This window comes from Atractosteus spatula, chromosome 11, assembly GCF_055471065.1.
Source record: "Atractosteus spatula isolate fAtrSpa1 chromosome 11, fAtrSpa1.hap1, whole genome shotgun sequence".
NCBI lineage: Eukaryota > Metazoa > Chordata > Actinopteri > Semionotiformes > Lepisosteidae > Atractosteus > Atractosteus spatula.
This window is the reverse complement of record NC_142716.1, coordinates 22390527-22412411: the sequence shown is the minus strand read 5'-3', so window position 1 is coordinate 22412411 and position 21885 is coordinate 22390527. Positions and strand designations below refer to the sequence as shown.

The following is a 21885-nucleotide window of genomic DNA, read 5'->3' as shown; positions in this document are numbered from 1 at the left end:
TGAGATGCCAATAAACCTGTATAATTCAGATGCCTAGGAATGTGTTCAGCTTTGTGTGCTCACCTACCTCATGGTTGCCAGTAGAAATAGCTCTGTACTTGCTTGTGGACTCCCCCTTGCCACAGGCCCTAAAATTCTTACCTTCCAGTGCTTTGATCTGCCAGAAGTGCGGAGGGGTAGGAGTGCAGCCATATATGACCATATGCGCCTCATAAAGCAGGAGCAGACACCAGGTTAATGGAAACTTGCAGATCTGGAGTGCAAGTGCTTGCCCTCCTGCAGGCATCTGAAAGGGGTGGGAACCACTGCTCATGGTGACCCACATACCTGTTGGTTTTCATTCCATCGCAGCTTAACCAGATCAAGTAAGGCTTCAATTGAATATCTGCAGTTTTGATTCCAGTCACAAGTTCAGGGTTTTTTCACTTGCAAAATAGGATGGTTAAAACGTCTACATGTTTAAGAGCTGGGAACAAACTGTTCCAGTTCCCCTTCTTAGGTCAATGAAGGGATTTGTGTAACTGAGGGCTTGGTGGGTGTGGGAGGACGCCCAGGATTGGGAACCACATTCCTAAAGCTTAGGACCGCTCCCTTCTTCATAGGTTCCCTACTGGTACTATCATTACACAGGTCTGTACTTGGTCCACAGACCAGGATTCCACCCAGTGACTGCTTTAGTGTCCAGTGACCATATCCCTGTCTTTAGAAAAACAGTGTGTAACTAAGGTATAGTGGATGTGAGAAACTGAACCCCTAGTTTCATTGGGTCAATTAAGCGAATAATGAAGTGGCTGACTAGCTGGTGGGGGCTGAGTTTGGAAGGACCTACTCTGTATGAAGAGCAGAAAAGAAAGGAGATTAGTCTTTACTATCCTGTTGTGTGGAAACAACTCATGCCATGATTGAAGAACATGACTGAGGCCACCTGAAACAGTTACTGCAGCTCCTCGCTCTGGAAAGGATTGCAAAATTATTGCTGTGGACTGGAGAACCTACATCTCCATTGTCAGTCTACAAGTGGAGGAAGATCAACCCAGGAGTGCTTGTCCACAGCAGCATCTTGCAGGTCTCTTGGTGTGTTGGTGCAAGATGGCTGAGAGCAGACCACTGCCTGTACAGCAGCTGTGCCCTTAGGGGAAATGATGGGCGAATGATATTGAACAAAGAAGCCAGCATGCAAAGCAGCCTGCCCTTCTCCCCTGGTAGGGCACTGATTGAACAGCAGATGTCCCGGATGGGAAAACTGTAGTGCTGGTGCCCGTGGGAGTGTGCCAGCACATACTTGTGCTGCAGGGCTCCGAGCATCTCTGACCACCTAGTACCCCTCATGGTCAGGACTTGGTCTCCAGAGAAGACTGCCTTCTCTGATCCATTCAGAAATCCGCATGGAAGCTCAGCTGAATTCAATCTTAACTGTCTTTGACTGCTCTATCAGTCTCAAAAGTATGCTACCCGGTAAAAGCTCTTTGATGTAGAGGGAATTGTTTAATCATTTATTATTACACTATTCTGCGTGAGGGCAGCCTGTTTTGATTTTGACAGGACAGCTCACGATGCCACTAATCACATTTGTCAAACATTTTGGACAAAATGGCTGTTTCTAATAAATTAAAGCTAGATGTTTGCTTGCTTCATCTCTCCTGGTGAAATGAATATGTATTGGTTCATCACAAAAACCTTGCTTTTATTTTGTGTGTTGTGAGAGTGTGACTTGTCGCACATCAAATGTCCAAAGACATTTTAGTTAAAGCATGAGAAACTCTTCAAGGAAGAGGCAGACAAGACCGAGTCAATCAAATGGGCGACGGTGGTTTGTTTTTGGATGTTGAGTAACATCCAGAATCAAACTGTACTCCAGGAGATGGACAGTGCCCACGAGAACATTGCACTTCACAGCGATGTTGATTGGCTCAGCAACCAAAGTCTTGAAACAGGCCAACGTCCACAACCAGGTAAGCAATCAAAGAAGGACACCACGCACTGGTGTCGCCCCACAAGTATCGTCTGGAGGGACTGCACCCCTCTTCCCTCCGACCTTACGTTCGCGTCTCGATCCATTGATTGAAGTAACAGCTCCTTCATCTGCTGTGGAGAACAGGTGTCTTTTGAAATTAATGCCATGTAGGTGCGACGATACACTACAGCGACAATAAAATAAAACCGAAATGATTTCAAACAAAACACTGTTCCTAGCTTGCCTATTACGGTCTCATAAACAACTTCCTCACCCTTGGCAACCACGCCCATCCCTGTCGTCCGCTGCACCTTTTGGGCGCCATGATAGTGAGGTCAAATCTGCCTCTGGATAGTAGAAACTATTACCAGGACTGCAATGTGCTAGGCGAAGGTGTAGTTGTTCGATAACCTTAAAAAGTTTTTTTTCAAAACTATATTGTATAATTGTACAAGTTAAACCCTGAAATACAGCACGAATTATGTCACGATCTTAACGGGAATGTTCCAATATTACACATAAACAGTAGTAGATTGTTCAAGAGCCGTATATTTCTGTACAACTCGTGAAGATACCCGAGTTTGGCCGCATGGCTCAGTAAGCATTCGCACATGATCCATTGCAAACAAAATTTATTGTCCTGGAGATTTTCTGGCTTTATATTTAGAACAGTTAGACCAATTATCTAATAAATATGATAATAAGATTTCTACAAAATAGTAAATTAAACGGCATCACAAGGTGGCTTTCACCACCCTCAACAACTAAATCAATTACCCAAAACTAAACTTTCACTGCCCAGAACAACTAGCACTGATCCGAGCTTCTTTCCTTCAACCATTCGCACTACTTCACTAAGACCACAGACTGTTCCTAACTACTACATCGCTCACACCTACTATAAATTGCACTCTTATGCACACTCTAATCCCACTAATCAATCTCATGTGAGAATTTCATTATTGAATTACACAATTTTCCATCCATCCATTTCCTGACTGCTTTATCCAATACAAGGTGAACCAGAGCCTATCCTGGCAAGCAACAGGCATACACCCTAGACGAGACCCCATTCCATCGCAGGGCACACAGACACAGGCAACAGGGCACAATTAACCTACCAGCATGTATTTGAACTGTTGGAGGAAACCAGAACACCCCCAGGAAAACCAGGAGAACATACAAATTCCACACAGGTAGCACCCCAGGAATTGAACTCATGGCCCCAGCACAGTGAGGCAGCAAAGCTAAACACTGTGCCACCACGCCACCTTCCTTTACCTTATATTTTTCTTAATGTGTTGAACCACATGGGAAGTGGGAAATGTTTTTGGCTTTTGATTTAGTCACTTATTGTTACAACACGGCTAGATACAACCCCTTGGGTGGTGATTGGTCAGAACCCAAGAGCAAGGATAAGAAGAGTGGCGGAAATGCCCAAAGAGGCCCGACGGGTTGGGGCTTGAGTGCTCCGGGATGGAGGGAAAGTGAAGTGAAAGAGGAGTGATAATAGAATAATAGATTAATAGATTCCTGGCCAGCGAGGCAATAGCACAGGCTGGTTAGTAATGAAAAAGAGGAGCAAAGACATGACAGTCTGAAGAGAAACCAGCTGTCTGTATCCCAGAGGGAAAAAGGCTGGCATAGCAAAGTGGTATGCCCTTGTTCAGAGTGCCCAACTCAGCCCCTCGATCATAAATAGGGGGGCCTCAGCTTGGGATGGAACCAACTGCAGAGCTCTCCGACAAAAGGGAACTACATGGGTCTCAGGGGCAGCCAGGGGTGCGGGCCGGCAAGCTAGAAAGCCGACATGCTCACAGAGAAAGAGCCACCAGGGATCACAGCTGCGCTTCTCCCCCAAGGCCCCAAGGCTTCGCTGAGAGGAGGGGTCTCACCGAATACTGGTGAAGCAGGGAACCCCCATTCGGTGATCAAGTTGGAGCGCCGAGGAGCCGGTGATTCAAGGCGCATGCCCTACTGGGAGGGGTCACTTATGTGATTAATGTGTTCTATGCTTCAGATAGAATCTGTTTAAACTTTTTAGCTATTTTCCACTGATTAGTTCTATCTTATCCCATTTTATTTATCTTCAACTGCGTCTTATTCCTTCAAATTCTGCTTTCCAGAAATTGTAAACATTTGGTTTGGACTCAATCTGTATAGTTTCAAAGTATACTGCAAATCACACCATATTATGATCCCAGTTCCCTAATGGTTCTCTCTCTTTATGTCATTGTTAGGTTGGTTTTATGTGGACTCCATCATATTCAGTCACAGATGTGTGGTGAAAATTAAGTGAAAAGTGAAGCTCATATCACTGCCACGCAGTTCTCACTCTGTTACGCCACGCCCCCGGAGGAATCGGCATTCCACCTCACATTCCAGCACAGATCCCAATTAGTCCTTTTCCCCAGCCTATTTAATGCTGCCTCACACTCTTCCCGGTGCTCAGTATTAGGGTTTTCCTGGCTAGAGCTACTCCCAGTTCTACTGTTATTCACTACTTGGTTTTTGGCTTCCTGACCCTGGTTTGTTCTCCGTCTACGTCTCCTGGTTTCGGTTTTGGTACTTTTGCTCTCATTCTGGTTTTGACTCTCGGCTCCCTTACGGATTACGGCTACGCCTCTGTTACAGTATTTGTACTTTACCAATGGCTAGTTTACCTACGGCTTTCTGACCTCGGATTGTTCTTTCGACTACGCCTTTTGGAGTTTGCCCTGGTTTTCTGCATAGGGTCCTCACTACTACTTCCTAACACACTCATGAAGAGGGCTCAAGAAGTGGCCTGAGCCCCCATGGAATTGTCCATCTGAATCAATACATAGGTCTCCTCTAAGATGGGGATAAACTCCTGGAGTACCAGAAAACCCTCCTACAGCTGCAGCGTGTGGACTTGAGCTGATGTCAATGACAAAGACCCAGGCATTCAAGGCATTCCAGACAGCACCCCATCCATTCTAAGAGCTCAATTGTCATGACTTGGATATGAAGGCCATTGTACAGGAAAGCTCCCCTCAAAGAGCTCTCAGGAACAGAAGACTAGACAAGAGTCTGAAGGCAGGAACCAGAGACCATCATGCTTGAGCTACTGTATCTTCCAGTCAGAACTGTTAGTGGGGCCAGCAGGGGGTGCTCACCTATGTGGGTCCTAATGCCCCAGTATAGTGACGAGGACACTGTACTGTAAAAAGGCGTCGTCCTTCGGATGAGACGTAAAACAGAGGTTCTGACTCTCTTGGGTCATTAAAAATCCCGGTGAGCACACTGGCGCACTATGGCTGCCGTCACATCATCTGGGTGGAGCTACACATTGGTGGTGGAGGCCTGTAAAGAGTGTTTAGTGTCCAGAAAAGTGCTATATAAGTGTAAGCATTTATTATTATTAAAAGACATTCAAGTCAAATGCACCAAAAACACAACAACTATACGGATGGAGTCCAGATGTTTCCCACAAGACACAGGGCTGGAGTTTTGATACTGTACCTCTTCTAACCATCTACAAATACAAAAAAGCAGGTGTATATGATATTTGAGTTCCTTTGGAGAGTGACTGCAGAGGAGCTAGTCATCAATGAAGTTGAGGTGCCAAGGGAGGTGGCTTTTGTAAAAGACATCGGTAACAGGAGACAATGAGGCTAGTAAAAGTGGAGAGCCTCAGAAGCCAAATTAATTAAGCAGCTTGTAAGCGAGGAGTGCTTTACAAGACTGCTGCAAACAGTCAGATAATTTACTAATGGGGCCTCCTGAGTGATTCAACCATTAAAGGCACTTGCCCAAACTTAGGTTAAAGGTCATATGGTCATGGGCTCAAACCTGGGTTATATTTCAAGCCAACTGTAATAATTAATTGCTTACACTTACTGTATATAGCGCTTTTCTGGACACTCCACTCAAAGAGCTTTACAGGTAATGGGGACTCCCCTCCACCATCACCAATGTGCAGCATCCACCTGGATGATGCGATGGCAGCCATAGTGCACCAGAGCGCTCATCACATATTAGCTCTTAGTGGGGAGAAGAACAGAGTAATGAATCCAATTCATAAATGTAAACAGTATTTCCCAAGCACGGGCTCACTTTGTCCACACTTCCTCTTTCTCACCTGTGTGCAGGTGCACGGTTTATAGCTGCAAGTCAATATTTGACAAGCACACAATTGGCTATTTGTGGGCAGCATGATGGCACAGTGGTTAGCATTGCTGTCTCACAGGACTGGGGACATTGGCTTCAATCCTGGGGCTCTATCTGCACTGTGTTCTCCCCATCTTTGTCTGCATTTCAGTAGTTTAACTGGCTTCTGAGAAAACTGACCGTGGTGTCAGCAGGTACGTGTTTGTGTCTGTGTGTGCCCTGCGATGTCCCATCCAGGATGAATGCTGCCTTGTGCCAAATGCTTCCCAGGATGGGCTCTGAGGCACTGTAACCCTGAATTGGATAAAAGATTAATTAAAATGATGTAATGATTAATATTATGATAATAATAATTGGCTTTTCTAATTAGGGTGGGTATAATCCAAAACTCAAATTAAAAATATAAATCTGAGTGACACTACTAAGATTTTAGAAGGAGTCTAAAAGGGTTTTGCATCAGAGGGGAAGCCGGACAAGGCATGAAATCCAGTTCGCTTGTAAGGGGCATGGTCTCCTGAACCCAGAGGATCCAAATGAAAATCTAAAATAAAGTTGCAAGCTTAGCCAAGATCAGCAAGCATGTTGGCATGAAAAAACTGAGGGTTAATATTGCAGAGAATGTGCCACAGAACTTTGGTTAAAAGATAATGAAGGGAGGTCCAAAAAGAAATATTGGTGTCCTGTTAAACTGATATGGTTCGCCATTTCAGAAAAAGTCCCTGAACTGAGCCACTACTGATGACTTCATTCCTTCCTTTTAGAAGACCATAAACTTCATAAAAACCTTGATCTTTCCACAGTTTTTAGCGTCATCAGAGAGAGAACATAATTTTCACCGAATTCATGATATCATACAAAAGTATATTTCAACTAGAAACTTACATACCATAGGGGTACTGGTTTCCAGACACAAATATAAACAGTGCATCTGTTAAGCCAAAGATCTGTTAATTTTATGAAGCTACCTGTAATAATGCCAGTAATTTGTATAGCAAATTGCAAAAGTAACTAATACAAAGAAACTTTAATTTTGATATGGAGAACCGTATTAAGAATGACTGATTGAAAAAGGGTCCCCAAAAAAGGGGGCATAGAAAATGAGGGGGGTGACAATCAGTTCTTTCCCAATTTTGGATCCCAAATTGTATTTCGCTTTGCTTGGATGGAAAACCATATGTTTCCTTCTTTCCTGCACTGTTAGAGAAAGACAGAAGTTCTTAGTGGGACCTCAGTTCACCAGAGGAAGACAGCTGAAGAATCTAATGATGATATTTACTATGTTTCCATCTTTATTAATCCAGAATTTCATTTAACATGGAAACAAGATGTAAGTTGTAGAAAGAAAAGACATTCAAATTGATCTCCAGTAAATTGCTAATTGTGCACAATTGATAACAGAATTAGGAATTTACTGGAGATAGATCAATTTGGCGGCCTTTCTCTTATAAGGCTTCTGTGTATTGAGTTTTAATAAAATCATTTACGTTTATCTCCAAGGACTCACCTTATATTGTATGTCAGGGTTTCCATGAAATGAGAGCGATTCAAACGCTGGTCCAGGAGGTCACCGACTGTGGAAACAGCACTGCAGCGTTCTCCAGCCTTTCCACTGTAAGGACTCAGTTCTTCTGTTGCTGCTTTATCAATCAATCAATCAATCAAAGTTTATTTATCAAATGCACAACAACACAGCGTGTAGCAGTAATTGATGGCAATGAAATGTCTTTTCTGTGAGCTCACCAGGGGGAATTAAAAATAAAAATCACAAAATTAAAAGTTACAGAATAAAGGTGCATACTAATAGTGCAATAAAAAACGAATTTAAAAATAATATAAATAGAACTGCTACATATCCAAGGTGTATGCAATATATTATGTCCAAATAGTGCAATATGCAGTGTGCAAAATACAATGGAAACTGTATGTCCATGTAACCTAACCATTTAACAAAGACCATTACGGTGGTTGCTGAAGGTGACTGCAGCTTGGCTGTTTAGCAGTCTTATTGCCTGGAGGTACTGTATAAACTGTTCCGTAATCTGCTGGTCTTTGACTGAATGCTTCTATACCGTTAAAAGGACGGTAGGAGAAAAAACAGTTTATCACTTGAATGACTGGGGTCCTTGACAATTGACGTGGCCTTCTAAAGACATTTACTGTAGCTTAGTAGATATCCTGGATGTTTGGTAGCTAACAGCCGGGAATGAGCTGCGCTGCCTTCACCAACCTTCTGCAGTGCTTTGCTACTGCAGCAACGTTTAACTACTGGAATGTGCTAGAGATACTGACGGAAGAGACAGGAATGATTTACGTGTACTTATCTGTTGGTCTCCGATTCTAAAGGAGTGAGTTTAAAGTAATGGTAATGAAATTTAATAGACAGCCCGTCCTCATAGAGCTTCTGGATACAACGAACGTGTCTCACAGTGCTGCCTCTATCCGAAAAGAAATTTAACAAGAAAAATCTTTGCCAGTCCGATTTAAAAATGGAGGTTGCAATTCAAAAACCTGTCAACCGATACGTTTCGTCTGTTTGTAGTTTAAAATACGACGACTGAAGGGAAAAAAAACTTTGTTTTGACTTCTGGAAAATATTACGATGTTCCAGACGTTCCAGGTTAAGTCAGCGATCGCGTAATCCTTAATCGCGATAATCATTCAGAAGGCACTACAACAAGGTGGAAAATATGAGCCCACTACGTACATAAACTAGAACACTCGGTATTTATTAAGGAAACATTGTATGATATAACGAAACGCAAGACACAAAAAACTACTAACATTAACAGTAACAATAAGATATATGTATCAATTTCTCACATTCAATGGCGAAATACTTGATTACATACAGTAAAGTATTGTATTTAAAAAGAAACTCTGAGCTGTGTACAATTAGACAACACGAATGAGAATGATGCAAGAAGAATTAGACCTACAGCAAATCAAGTGAGTAAAACCAACAGTAAGAAGAAATGACATCTTAATATCTTGACTACAAAGAGCTTCCCTATTCCGTCATCGAAATACTCGCCTTAATTACATTATCATCTGTTTTCCTTCGGGTTGGAGAAAAGACGACAAATCAGAAGCCCACTTTGTAATTTGCGATTACCTGAAATAAAGTGTCTTCAATTTGACTCCCTCTACTCGCGTGAGAATGTTTCTGAAAACACCGGGCTCCTCTACACTTAATGCCGACAGCTTGGGTGTTCAATAAATACCAGAGGAGCGCACGTTCCTCCACGAGCTTTGTGGGACAAAATGATGTTACGGAAAAAAATGCGCTGGTTTCTGCTGCATGTGCTTCTGCTGGGACTGACGGCAGCAGTTCCATTAGTGGATCGCGGGCCGAGAATATCCCATTGGAAAGAAAATCAGTTGAGTGATGACAGCGATTACAAGGCTGCATTGAAGAGCAACTTGTTTATCAGTGACGCACGGCATGGGGAAAGGATAGACGAGGTAAAAGCTCAGGCCAGTTCAGCTGCATTTCCAGATACGCTACACATCGATGTTCTTCACAAAGCAATGAGTGATGCAACACGGAAAGATAGCCCATCATCTGTGAAAGCGTACCCATATGCCCTAGTAGGTGAACCCTCCTTTCCTGATGAAAGGGATGTTGGTGGCCTGGAAGGGGACGTTGGTGACGTAGAGGGAGACCCCACTGCTGCTGAAGGTGACCTGGAGGGAGACCCCTCTGCCCTGGAAGGGGATGTTGTTGACATGGAGGGGGACCCCGCTGCTGCTGAAGGTGACCTGGAGGGAGACCCCTCTGCCCTGGAAGGGGACGTTGGTGACGTGGAGGGAGACCCCTCTGCCCAGGAAGGGGACGTTGGTGACGTGGAGGGAGACCCCACTGCTGCTGAAGGTGACCTGGAGGGAGACCCCACGTCCCTGGAAGGGGACGTTGTTGACATGGAGGGAGACCCCACTGCTGCTGAAGGTGACGTGGAGGGAGACCCCACTGCCCAGGAAGGGGATGTTGGTGACGTGGAGGGAGACCCCACTGCTGCTGAAGGTGACATGGAGGGGGACCCCACTGCCTTGGAAGGGGATGTTGGTGACATGGAGGGGGACCCCACTGCCCAGGAAGGGGACGTTGGTGACGTGGAGGGAGACCCCACTGCTGCTGAAGGTGACCTGGAGGGAGACCCCACGTCCCTGGAAGGGGATGTTGTTGACGTGGAGGGGGACCCAACTGCTGCTGAAGGTGACGTGGAGGGAGACCCCACGTCCCTGGAAGGGGACGTTGGTGACATGGAGGGGGACCCCACTGCTGCTGAAGGTGACGTGGAGGGAGACCCCACTGCTGCTGAAGGTGACCTGGAGGGAGACCCCACGTCCCTGGAAGGGGATGTTGGTGACATGGAGGGGGACCCCACTGCTGCTGAAGGTGACGTGGAGGGGGACCCCTCTGCCCTGGAAGGGGACGTTGGTGATATGGAGGGGGACCCCACTGCTGCTGAAGGTGACGTGGAGGGGGACCCCTCTGCCCTGGAAGGGGACGTTGGTGACGTGGAGGGTGAGGATATTGTGAACTTCTCTACTTTTGTTCCATTTTGTGTGGCACTGTTACTTGTTTTCTCTTGCCATGATCTAACATTCTCTTTCTTGCAGGGTTCTGGTGATCTGTTCCTGCTCTAGTGCTTGGAGTGACTGGAGGACTCTGTGTGAATCCCTGGTCTTGGATTGCTTTGAGATGCCAATAAACCTGTATAATTCAGATGCCTAGGAATGTGTTCAGCTTTGTGTGCTCACCTACCTCATGGTTGCCAGTAGAAATAGCTCTGTACTTGCTTGTGGACTCCCCCTTGCCACAGGCCCTAAAATTCTTACCTTCCAGTGCTTTGATCTGCCAGAAGTGCGGAGGGGTAGGAGTGCAGCCATATATGACCATATGCGCCTCATAAAGCAGGAGCAGACACCAGGTTAATGGAAACTTGCAGATCTGGAGTGCAAGTGCTTGCCCTCCTGCAGGCATCTGAAAGGGGTGGGAACCACTGCTCATGGTGACCCACATACCTGTTGGTTTTCATTCCATCGCAGCTTAACCAGATCAAGTAAGGCTTCAATTGAATATCTGCAGTTTTGATTCCAGTCACAAGTTCAGGGTTTTTTCACTTGCAAAATAGGATGGTTAAAACGTCTACATGTTTAAGAGCTGGGAACAAACTGTTCCAGTTCCCCTTCTTAGGTCAATGAAGGGATTTGTGTAACTGAGGGCTTGGTGGGTGTGGGAGGACGCCCAGGATTGGGAACCACATTCCTAAAGCTTAGGACCGCTCCCTTCTTCATAGGTTCCCTACTGGTACTATCATTACACAGGTCTGTACTTGGTCCACAGACCAGGATTCCACCCAGTGACTGCTTTAGTGTCCAGTGACCATATCCCTGTCTTTAGAAAAACAGTGTGTAACTAAGGTATAGTGGATGTGAGAAACTGAACCCCTAGTTTCATTGGGTCAATTAAGCGAATAATGAAGTGGCTGACTAGCTGGTGGGGGCTGAGTTTGGAAGGACCTACTCTGTATGAAGAGCAGAAAAGAAAGGAGATTAGTCTTTACTATCCTGTTGTGTGGAAACAACTCATGCCATGATTGAAGAACATGACTGAGGCCACCTGAAACAGTTACTGCAGCTCCTCGCTCTGGAAAGGATTGCAAAATTATTGCTGTGGACTGGAGAACCTACATCTCCATTGTCAGTCTACAAGTGGAGGAAGATCAACCCAGGAGTGCTTGTCCACAGCAGCATCTTGCAGGTCTCTTGGTGTGTTGGTGCAAGATGGCTGAGAGCAGACCACTGCCTGTACAGCAGCTGTGCCCTTAGGGGAAATGATGGGCGAATGATATTGAACAAAGAAGCCAGCATGCAAAGCAGCCTGCCCTTCTCCCCTGGTAGGGCACTGATTGAACAGCAGATGTCCCGGATGGGAAAACTGTAGTGCTGGTGCCCGTGGGAGTGTGCCAGCACATACTTGTGCTGCAGGGCTCCGAGCATCTCTGACCACCTAGTACCCCTCATGGTCAGGACTTGGTCTCCAGAGAAGACTGCCTTCTCTGATCCATTCAGAAATCCGCATGGAAGCTCAGCTGAATTCAATCTTAACTGTCTTTGACTGCTCTATCAGTCTCAAAAGTATGCTACCCGGTAAAAGCTCTTTGATGTAGAGGGAATTGTTTAATCATTTATTATTACACTATTCTGCGTGAGGGCAGCCTGTTTTGATTTTGACAGGACAGCTCACGATGCCACTAATCACATTTGTCAAACATTTTGGACAAAATGGCTGTTTCTAATAAATTAAAGCTAGATGTTTGCTTGCTTCATCTCTCCTGGTGAAATGAATATGTATTGGTTCATCACAAAAACCTTGCTTTTATTTTGTGTGTTGTGAGTGTGACTTGTCGCACATCAAATGTCCAAAGACATTTTAGTTAAAGCATGAGAAACTCTTCAAGGAAGAGGCAGACAAGACCGAGTCAATCAAATGGGCGACGGTGGTTTGTTTTTGGATGTTGAGTAACATCCAGAATCAAACTGTACTCCAGGAGATGGACAGTGCCCACGAGAACATTGCACTTCACAGCGATGTTGATTGGCTCAGCAACCAAAGTCTTGAAACAGGCCAACGTCCACAACCAGGTAAGCAATCAAAGAAGGACACCACGCACTGCTGTCGCCCCACAAGTATCGTCTGGAGGGACTGCACCCCTCTTCCCTCCGACCTTACGTTCGCGTCTCGATCCATTGATTGAAGTAACAGCTCCTTCATCTGCTGTGGAGAACAGGTGTCTTTTGAAATTAATGCCATGTAGGTGCGACGATACACTACAGCGACAATAAAATAAAACCGAAATGATTTCAAACAAAACACTGTTCCTAGCTTGCCTATTACGGTCTCATAAACAACTTCCTCACCCTTGGCAACCACGCCCATCCCTGTCGTCCGCTGCACCTTTTGGGCGCCATGATAGTGAGGTCAAATCTGCCTCTGGATAGTAGAAACTATTACCAGGACTGCAATGTGCTAGGCGAAGGTGTAGTTGTTCGATAACCTTAAAAAGTTTTTTTTCAAAACTATATTGTATAATTGTACAAGTTAAACCCTGAAATACAGCACGAATTATGTCACGATCTTAACGGGAATGTTCCAATATTACACATAAACAGTAGTAGATTGTTCAAGAGCCGTATATTTCTGTACAACTCGTGAAGATACCCGAGTTTGGCCGCATGGCTCAGTAAGCATTCGCACATGATCCATTGCAAACAAAATTTATTGTCCTGGAGATTTTCTGGCTTTATATTTAGAACAGTTAGACCAATTATCTAATAAATATGACAATAAGATTTCTACAAAATAGTAAATTAAACGGCATCACAAGGTGGCTTTCACCACCCTCAACAACTAAATCAATTACCCAAAACTAAACTTTCACTGCCCAGAACAACTAGCACTGATCCGAGCTTCTTTCCTTCAACCATTCGCACTACTTCACTAAGACCACAGACTGTTCCTAACTACTACATCGCTCACACCTACTATAAATTGCACTCTTATGCACACTCTAATCCCACTAATCAATCTCATGTGAGAATTTCATTATTGAATTACACAATTTTCCATCCATCCATTTCCTGACTGCTTTATCCAATACAAGGTGAACCAGAGCCTATCCTGGCAAGCAACAGGCATACACCCTAGACGAGACCCCATTCCATCGCAGGGCACACAGACACAGGCAACAGGGCACAATTAACCTACCAGCATGTATTTGAACTGTTGGAGGAAACCAGAACACCCCCAGGAAAACCAGGAGAACATACAAATTCCACACAGGTAGCACCCCAGGAATTGAACTCATGGCCCCAGCACAGTGAGGCAGCAAAGCTAAACACTGTGCCACCACGCCACCTTCCTTTACCTTATATTTTTCTTAATGCGTTGAACCACATGGGAAGTGGGAAATGTTTTTGGCTTTTGATTTAGTCACTTATTGTTACAACACGGCTAGATACAACCCCTTGGGTGGTGATTGGTCAGAACCCAAGAGCAAGGATATGAAGAGTGGCGGAAATGCCCAAAGAGGCCCGACGGGTTGGGGCTTGAGTGCTCCGGGATGGAGGGAAAGTGAAGTGAAAGAGGAGTGATAATAGAATAATAGATTAATAGATTCCTGGCCAGCGAGGCAATAGCACAGGCTGGTTAGTAATGAAAAAGAGGAGCAAAGACATGACAGTCTGAAGAGAAACCAGCTGTCTGTATCCCAGAGGGAAAAAGGCTGGCATAGCAAAGTGGTATGCCCTTGTTCAGAGTGCCCAACTCAGCCCCTCGATCATAAATAGGGGGGCCTCAGCTTGGGATGGAACCAACTGCAGAGCTCTCTGACAAAAGGGAACTACATGGGTCTCAGGGGCAGCCAGGGGTGCGGGCCGGCAAGCTAGAAAGCCGACATGCTCACAGAGAAAGAGCCACCAGGGATCACAGCTGCGCTTCTCCCCCAAGGCCCCAAGGCTTCGCTGAGAGGAGGGTACTCACCGAATACTGGTGAAGCAGGGAACCCCCATTCGGTGATCAAGTTGGAGCGCCGAGGAGCCGGTGATTCAAGGCGCATGCCCTACTGGGAGGGGTCACTTATGTGATTAATGTGTTCTATGCTTCAGATAGAATCTGTTTAAACTTTTTAGCTATTTTCCACTGATTAGTTCTATCTTATCCCATTTTATTTATCTTCAACTGCGTCTTATTCCTTCAAATTCTGCTTTCCAGAAATTGTAAACATTTGGTTTGGACTCAATCTGTATAGTTTCAAAGTATACTGCAAATCACACCATATTATGATCCCAGTTCCCTAATGGTTCTCTCTCTTTATGTCATTGTTAGGTTGGTTTTATGTGGACTCCATCATATTCAGTCACAGATGTGTGGTGAAAATTAAGTGAAAAGTGAAGCTCATATCACTGCCACGCAGTTCTCACTCTGTTACGCCACGCCCCCGGAGGAATCGGCATTCCACCTCACATTCCAGCACAGATCCCAATTAGTCCTTTTCCCCAGCCTATTTAATGCTGCCTCACACTCTTCCCGGTGCTCAGTATTAGGGTTTTCCTGGCTAGAGCTACTCCCAGTTCTACTGTTATTCACTACTTGGTTTTTGGCTTCCTGACCCTGGTTTGTTCTCCGTCTACGTCTCCTGGTTTCGGTTTTGGTACTTTTGCTCTCATTCTGGTTTTGACTCTCGGCTCCCTTACGGATTACGGCTACGCCTCTGTTACAGTATTTGTACTTTACCAATGGCTAGTTTACCTACGGCTTTCTGACCTCGGATTGTTCTTTCGACTACGCCTTTTGGAGTTTGCCCTGGTTTTCTGCATAGGGTCCTCACTACTACTTCCTAACACACTCATGAAGAGGGCTCAAGAAGTGGCCTGAGCCCCCATGGAATTGTCCATCTGAATCAATACATAGGTCTCCTCTAAGATGGGGATAAACTCCTGGAGTACCAGAAAACCCTCCTACAGCTGCAGCGTGTGGACTTGAGCTGATGTCAATGACAAAGACCCAGGCATTCAAGGCATTCCAGACAGCACCCCATCCATTCTAAGAGCTCAATTGTCATGACTTGGATATGAAGGCCATTGTACAGGAAAGCTCCCCTCAAAGAGCTCTCAGGAACAGAAGACTAGACAAGAGTCTGAAGGCAGGAACCAGAGACCATCATGCTTGAGCTACTGTATCTTCCAGTCAGAACTGTTAGTGGGGCCAGCAGGGGGTGCTCACCTATGTGGGTCCTAATGCCCCAGTATAGTGACGAGGACACTGTACTGTAAAAAGGCGTCGTCCTTCGGATGAGACGTAAAACAGAGGTTCTGACTCTCTTGGGTCATTAAAAATCCCGGTGAGCACACTGGCGCACTATGGCTGCCGTCACATCATCTGGGTGGAGCTACACATTGGTGGTGGAGGCCTGTAAAGAGTGTTTAGTGTCCAGAAAAGTGCTATATAAGTGTAAGCATTTATTATTATTAAAAGACATTCAAGTCAAATGCACCAAAAACACAACAACTATACGGATGGAGTCCAGATGTTTCCCACAAGACACAGGGCTGGAGTTTTGATACTGTACCTCTTCTAACCATCTACAAATACAAAAAAGCAGGTGTATATGATATTTGAGTTCCTTTGGAGAGTGACTGCAGAGGAGCTAGTCATCAATGAAGTTGAGGTGCCAAGGGAGGTGGCTTTTGTAAAAGACATCGGTAACAGGAGACAATGAGGCTAGTAAAAGTGGAGAGCCTCAGAAGCCAAATTAATTAAGCAGCTTGTAAGCGAGGAGTGCTTTACAAGACTGCTGCAAACAGTCAGATAATTTACTAATGGGGCCTCCTGAGTGATTCAACCATTAAAGGCACTTGCCCAAACTTAGGTTAAAGGTCATATGGTCATGGGCTCAAACCTGGGTTATATTTCAAGCCAACTGTAATAATTAATTGCTTACACTTACTGTATATAGCGCTTTTCTGGACACTCCACTCAAAGAGCTTTACAGGTAATGGGGACTCCCCTCCACCATCACCAATGTGCAGCATCCACCTGGATGATGCGATGGCAGCCATAGTGCACCAGAGCGCTCATCACATATTAGCTCTTAGTGGGGAGAAGAACAGAGTAATGAATCCAATTCATAAATGTAAACAGTATTTCCCAAGCACGGGCTCACTTTGTCCACACTTCCTCTTTCTCACCTGTGTGCAGGTGCACGGTTTATAGCTGCAAGTCAATATTTGACAAGCACACAATTGGCTATTTGTGGGCAGCATGATGGCACAGTGGTTAGCATTGCTGTCTCACAGGACTGGGGACATTGGCTTCAATCCTGGGGCTCTATCTGCACTGTGTTCTCCCCATCTTTGTCTGCATTTCAGTAGTTTAACTGGCTTCTGAGAAAACTGACCGTGGTGTCAGCAGGTACGTGTTTGTGTCTGTGTGTGCCCTGCGATGTCCCATCCAGGATGAATGCTGCCTTGTGCCAAATGCTTCCCAGGATGGGCTCTGAGGCACTGTAACCCTGAATTGGATAAAAGATTAATTAAAATGATGTAATGATTAATATTATGATAATAATAATTGGCTTTTCTAATTAGGGTGGGTATAATCCAAAACTCAAATTAAAAATATAAATCTGAGTGACACTACTAAGATTTTAGAAGGAGTCTAAAAGGGTTTTGCATCAGAGGGGAAGCCGGACAAGGCATGAAATCCAGTTCGCTTGTAAGGGGCATGGTCTCCTGAACCCAGAGGATCCAAATGAAAATCTAAAATAAAGTTGCAAGCTTAGCCAAGATCAGCAAGCATGTTGGCATGAAAAAACTGAGGGTTAATATTGCAGAGAATGTGCCACAGAACTTTGGTTAAAAGATAATGAAGGGAGGTCCAAAAAGAAATATTGGTGTCCTGTTAAACTGATATGGTTCGCCATTTCAGAAAAAGTCCCTGAACTGAGCCACTACTGATGACTTCATTCCTTCCTTTTAGAAGACCATAAACTTCATAAAAACCTTGATCTTTCCACAGTTTTTAGCGTCATCAGAGAGAGAACATAATTTTCACCGAATTCATGATATCATACAAAAGTATATTTCAACTAGAAACTTACATACCATAGGGGTACTGGTTTCCAGACACAAATATAAACAGTGCATCTGTTAAGCCAAAGATCTGTTAATTTTATGAAGCTACCTGTAATAATGCCAGTAATTTGTATAGCAAATTGCAAAAGTAACTAATACAAAGAAACTTTAATTTTGATATGGAGAACCGTATTAAGAATGACTGATTGAAAAAGGGTCCCCAAAAAAGGGGGCATAGAAAATGAGGGGGGTGACAATCAGTTCTTTCCCAATTTTGGATCCCAAATTGTATTTCGCTTTGCTTGGATGGAAAACCATATGTTTCCTTCTTTCCTGCACTGTTAGAGAAAGACAGAAGTTCTTAGTGGGACCTCAGTTCACCAGAGGAAGACAGCTGAAGAATCTAATGATGATATTTACTATGTTTCCATCTTTATTAATCCAGAATTTCATTTAACATGGAAACAAGATGTAAGTTGTAGAAAGAAAAGACATTCAAATTGATCTCCAGTAAATTGCTAATTGTGCACAATTGATAACAGAATAAGGAATTTACTGGAGATAGATCAATTTGGCGGCCTTTCTCTTATAAGGCTTCTGTGTATTGAGTTTTAATAAAATCATTTACGTTTATCTCCAAGGACTCACCTTATATTGTATGTCAGGGTTTCCATGAAATGAGAGCGATTCAAACGCTGGTCCAGGAGGTCACCGACTGTGGAAACAGCACTGCAGCGTTCTCCAGCCTTTCCACTGTAAGGACTCAGTTCTTCTGTTGCTGCTTTATCAATCAATCAATCAATCAAAGTTTATTTATCAAATGCACAACAACACAGCGTGTAGCAGTAATTGATGGCAATGAAATGTCTTTTCTGTGAGCCCACCAGGGGGAATTAAAAATAAAAATCACAAAATTAAAAGTTACAGAATAAAGGTGCATACTAATAGTGCAATAAAAAACGAATTTAAAAATAATATAAATAGAACTGCTACATATCCAAGGTGTATGCAATATATTATGTCCAAATAGTGCAATATGCAGTGTGCAAAATACAATGGAAACTGTATGTCCATGTAACCTAACCATTTAACAAAGACCATTACGGTGGTTGCTGAAGGTGACTGCAGCTTGGCTGTTTAGCAGTCTTATTGCCTGGAGGTACTGTATAAACTGTTCCGTAATCTGCTGGTCTTTGACTGAATGCTTCTATACCGTTAAAAGGACGGTAGGAGAAAAAACAGTTTATCACTTGAATGACTGGGGTCCTTGACAATTGACGTGGCCTTCTAAAGACATTTACTGTAGCTTAGTAGATATCCTGGATGTTTGGTAGCTAACAGCCGGGAATGAGCTGCGCTGCCTTCACCAACCTTCTGCAGTGCTTTGCTACTGCAGCAACGTTTAACTACTGGAATGTGCTAGAGATACTGACGGAAGAGACAGGAATGATTTACGTGTAGTTATCTGTTGGTCTCCGATTCTAAAGGAGTGAGTTTAAAGTAATGGTAATGAAATTTAATAGACAGCCCGTCCTCATAGAGCTTCTGGATACAACGAACGTGTCTCACAGTGCTGCCTCTATCCGAAAAGAAATTTAACAAGAAAAATCTTTGCCAGTCCGATTTAAAAATGGAGGTTGCAATTCAAAAACCTGTCAACCGATACGTTTCGTCTGTTTGTAGTTTAAAATACGACGACTGAAGGGAAAAAAAACTTTGTTTTGACTTCTGGAAAATATTACGATGTTCCAGACGTTCCAGGTTAAGTCAGCGATCGCGTAATCCTTAATCGCGATAATCATTCAGAAGGCACTACAACAAGGTGGAAAATATGAGCCCACTACGTACATAAACTAGAACACTCGGTATTTATTAAGGAAACATTGTATGATATAACGAAACGCAAGACACAAAAAACTACTAACATTAACAGTAACAATAAGATATATGTATCAATTTCTCACATTCAATGGCGAAATACTTGATTACATACAGTAAAGTATTGTATTTAAAAAGAAACTCTGAGCTGTGTACAATTAGACAAACAACACGAATGAGAATGATGCAAGAAGAATTAGACCTACAGCAAATCAAGTGAGTAAAACCAACAGTAAGAAGAAATGACATATTAATATCTTGACTACAAAGAGCTTCCCTATTCCGTCATCGAAATACTCGCCTTAATTACATTATCATCTGTTTTCCTTCGGGTTGGAGAAAAGACGACAAATCAGAAGCCCACTTTGTAATTTGCGATTACCTGAAATAAAGTGTCTTCAATTTGACTCCCTCTACTCGCGTGAGAATGTTTCTGAAAACACCGGGCTCCTCTACACTTAATGCCGACAGCTTGGGTGTTCAATAAATACCAGAGGAGCGCACGTTCCTCCACGAGCTTTGTGGGACAAAATGATGTTACGGAAAAAAATGCGCTGGTTTCTGCTGCATGTGCTTCTGCTGGGACTGACGGCAGCAGTTCCATTAGTGGATCGCGGGCCGAGAATATCCCATTGGAAAGAAAAGCAGTTGAGTGATGACAGCGATTACAAGGCTGCATTGAAGAGCAACTTGTTTATCAGTGACGCACGGCATGGGGAAAGGATAGACGAGGTAAAAGCTCAGGCCAGTTCAGCTGCATTTCCAGATACTCTACACATCGATGTTCTTCACAAAGCAATGAGTGATGCAACACAGAAAGATAGCCCATCATCTGTGAAAGCGTACCCATATGCCCTAGTAGGTGAACCCTTCTTTCCTGATGAAAGGGATGTTGGTGGCCTGGAAGGGGACGTTGGTGACGTAGAGGGAGACCCCACTGCTGCTGAAGGTGACCTGGAGGGAGACCCCTCTGCCCTGGAAGGGGATGTTGTTGACATGGAGGGGGACCCCGCTGCTGCTGAAGGTGACCTGGAGGGAGACCCCTCTGCCCTGGAAGGGGACGTTGGTGATATGGAGGGAGACCCCTCTGCCTTGGAAGGGGACGTTGGTGACGTGGAGGGAGACCCCACTGCTGCTGAAGGTGACATGGAGGGGGACCCCACTGCCTTGGAAGGGGATGTTGGTGACATGGAGGGGGACCCCACTGCCCAGGAAGGGGACGTTGGTGACATGGAGGGGGACCCCACTGCCCAGGAAGGGGACGTTGGTGACGTGGAGGGAGACCCCACTGCTGCTGAAGGTGACGTGGAGGGAGACCCCACTGCTGCTGAAGGTGACCTGGAGGGAGACCCCACGTCCCTGGAAGGGGATGTTGTTGACATGGAGGGGGACCCCACTGCTGCTGAAGGTGACGTGGAGGGAGACCCCACGTCCCTGGAAGGGGACGTTGGTGACATGGAGGGGGACCCCACTGCTGCTGAAGGTGACGTGGAGGGAGACCCCACTGCTGCTGAAGGTGACCTGGAGGGAGACCCCACGTCCCTGGAAGGGGATGTTGGTGACATGGAGGGGGACCCCACTGCTGCTGAAGGTGACGTGGAGGGGGACCCCTCTGCCCTGGAAGGGGACGTTGGTGATATGGAGGGGGACCCCACTGCTGCTGAAGGTGACCTGGAGGGAGACCCCACGTCCCTGGAAGGGGATGTTGGTGACATGGAGGGGGACCCCACTGCTGCTGAAGGTGACGTGGAGGGGGACCCCTCTGCCCTGGAAGGGGACGTTGGTGACGTGGAGGGTGAGGATATTGTGAACTTCTCTACTTTTGTTCCATTTTGTGTGGCACTGTTACTTGTTTTCTCTTGCCATGATCTAACATTCTCTTTCTTGCAGGGTTCTGGTGATCTGTTCCTGCTCTAGTGCTTGGAGTGACTGGAGGACTCTGTGTGAATCCCTGGTCTTGGATTGCTTTGAGATGCCAATAAACCTGTATAATTCAGATGCCTAGGAATGTGTTCAGCTTTGTGTGCTCACCTACCTCATGGTTGCCAGTAGAAATAGCTCTGTACTTGCTTGTGGACTCCCCCTTGCCACAGGCCCTAAAATTCTTACCTTCCAGTGCTTTGATCTGCCAGAAGTGCGGAGGGGTAGGAGTGCAGCCATATATGACCATATGCGCCTCATAAAGCAGGAGCAGACACCAGGTTAATGGAAACTTGCAGATCTGGAGTGCAAGTGCTTGCCCTCCTGCAGGCATCTGAAAGGGGTGGGAACCACTGCTCATGGTG

General features: G+C 45.0%; 1 protein-coding gene and 2 long non-coding RNA genes across 3 annotated transcripts; 1 reads left to right on the top strand and 2 right to left on the bottom strand.

Annotated features, from left to right (window-relative positions):
- Positions 1-2009: 2009 nt before the first annotated feature.
- On the bottom strand, positions 2010-9241 carry LOC148823710 (uncharacterized). The gene is made up of 3 exons (XR_016093725.1): positions 9198-9241; positions 7590-7722; positions 2010-2085 (listed from the first exon to the last, which is right to left on the bottom strand). It is a non-coding gene; the product is annotated as an uncharacterized LOC148823710 (long non-coding RNA).
- A 105-nt stretch (positions 9242-9346) lies between these two features.
- Positions 9347-21501, top strand: LOC148823708 (uncharacterized). The gene is made up of 4 exons (XM_088927258.1): positions 9347-10610; positions 20463-20867; positions 20901-21395; positions 21491-21501. Exons 1-4 carry the CDS (start codon positions 9347-9349, stop codon positions 21499-21501), a joined length of 2175 nt encoding a protein of 724 aa, XP_088783384.1.
- Positions 12791-20026, bottom strand: LOC148823709 (uncharacterized). The gene is made up of 3 exons (XR_016093729.1): positions 19983-20026; positions 18371-18503; positions 12791-12866 (listed from the first exon to the last, which is right to left on the bottom strand). It is a non-coding gene; the product is annotated as an uncharacterized LOC148823709 (long non-coding RNA).
- Positions 21502-21885: the final 384 nt, after the last annotated feature.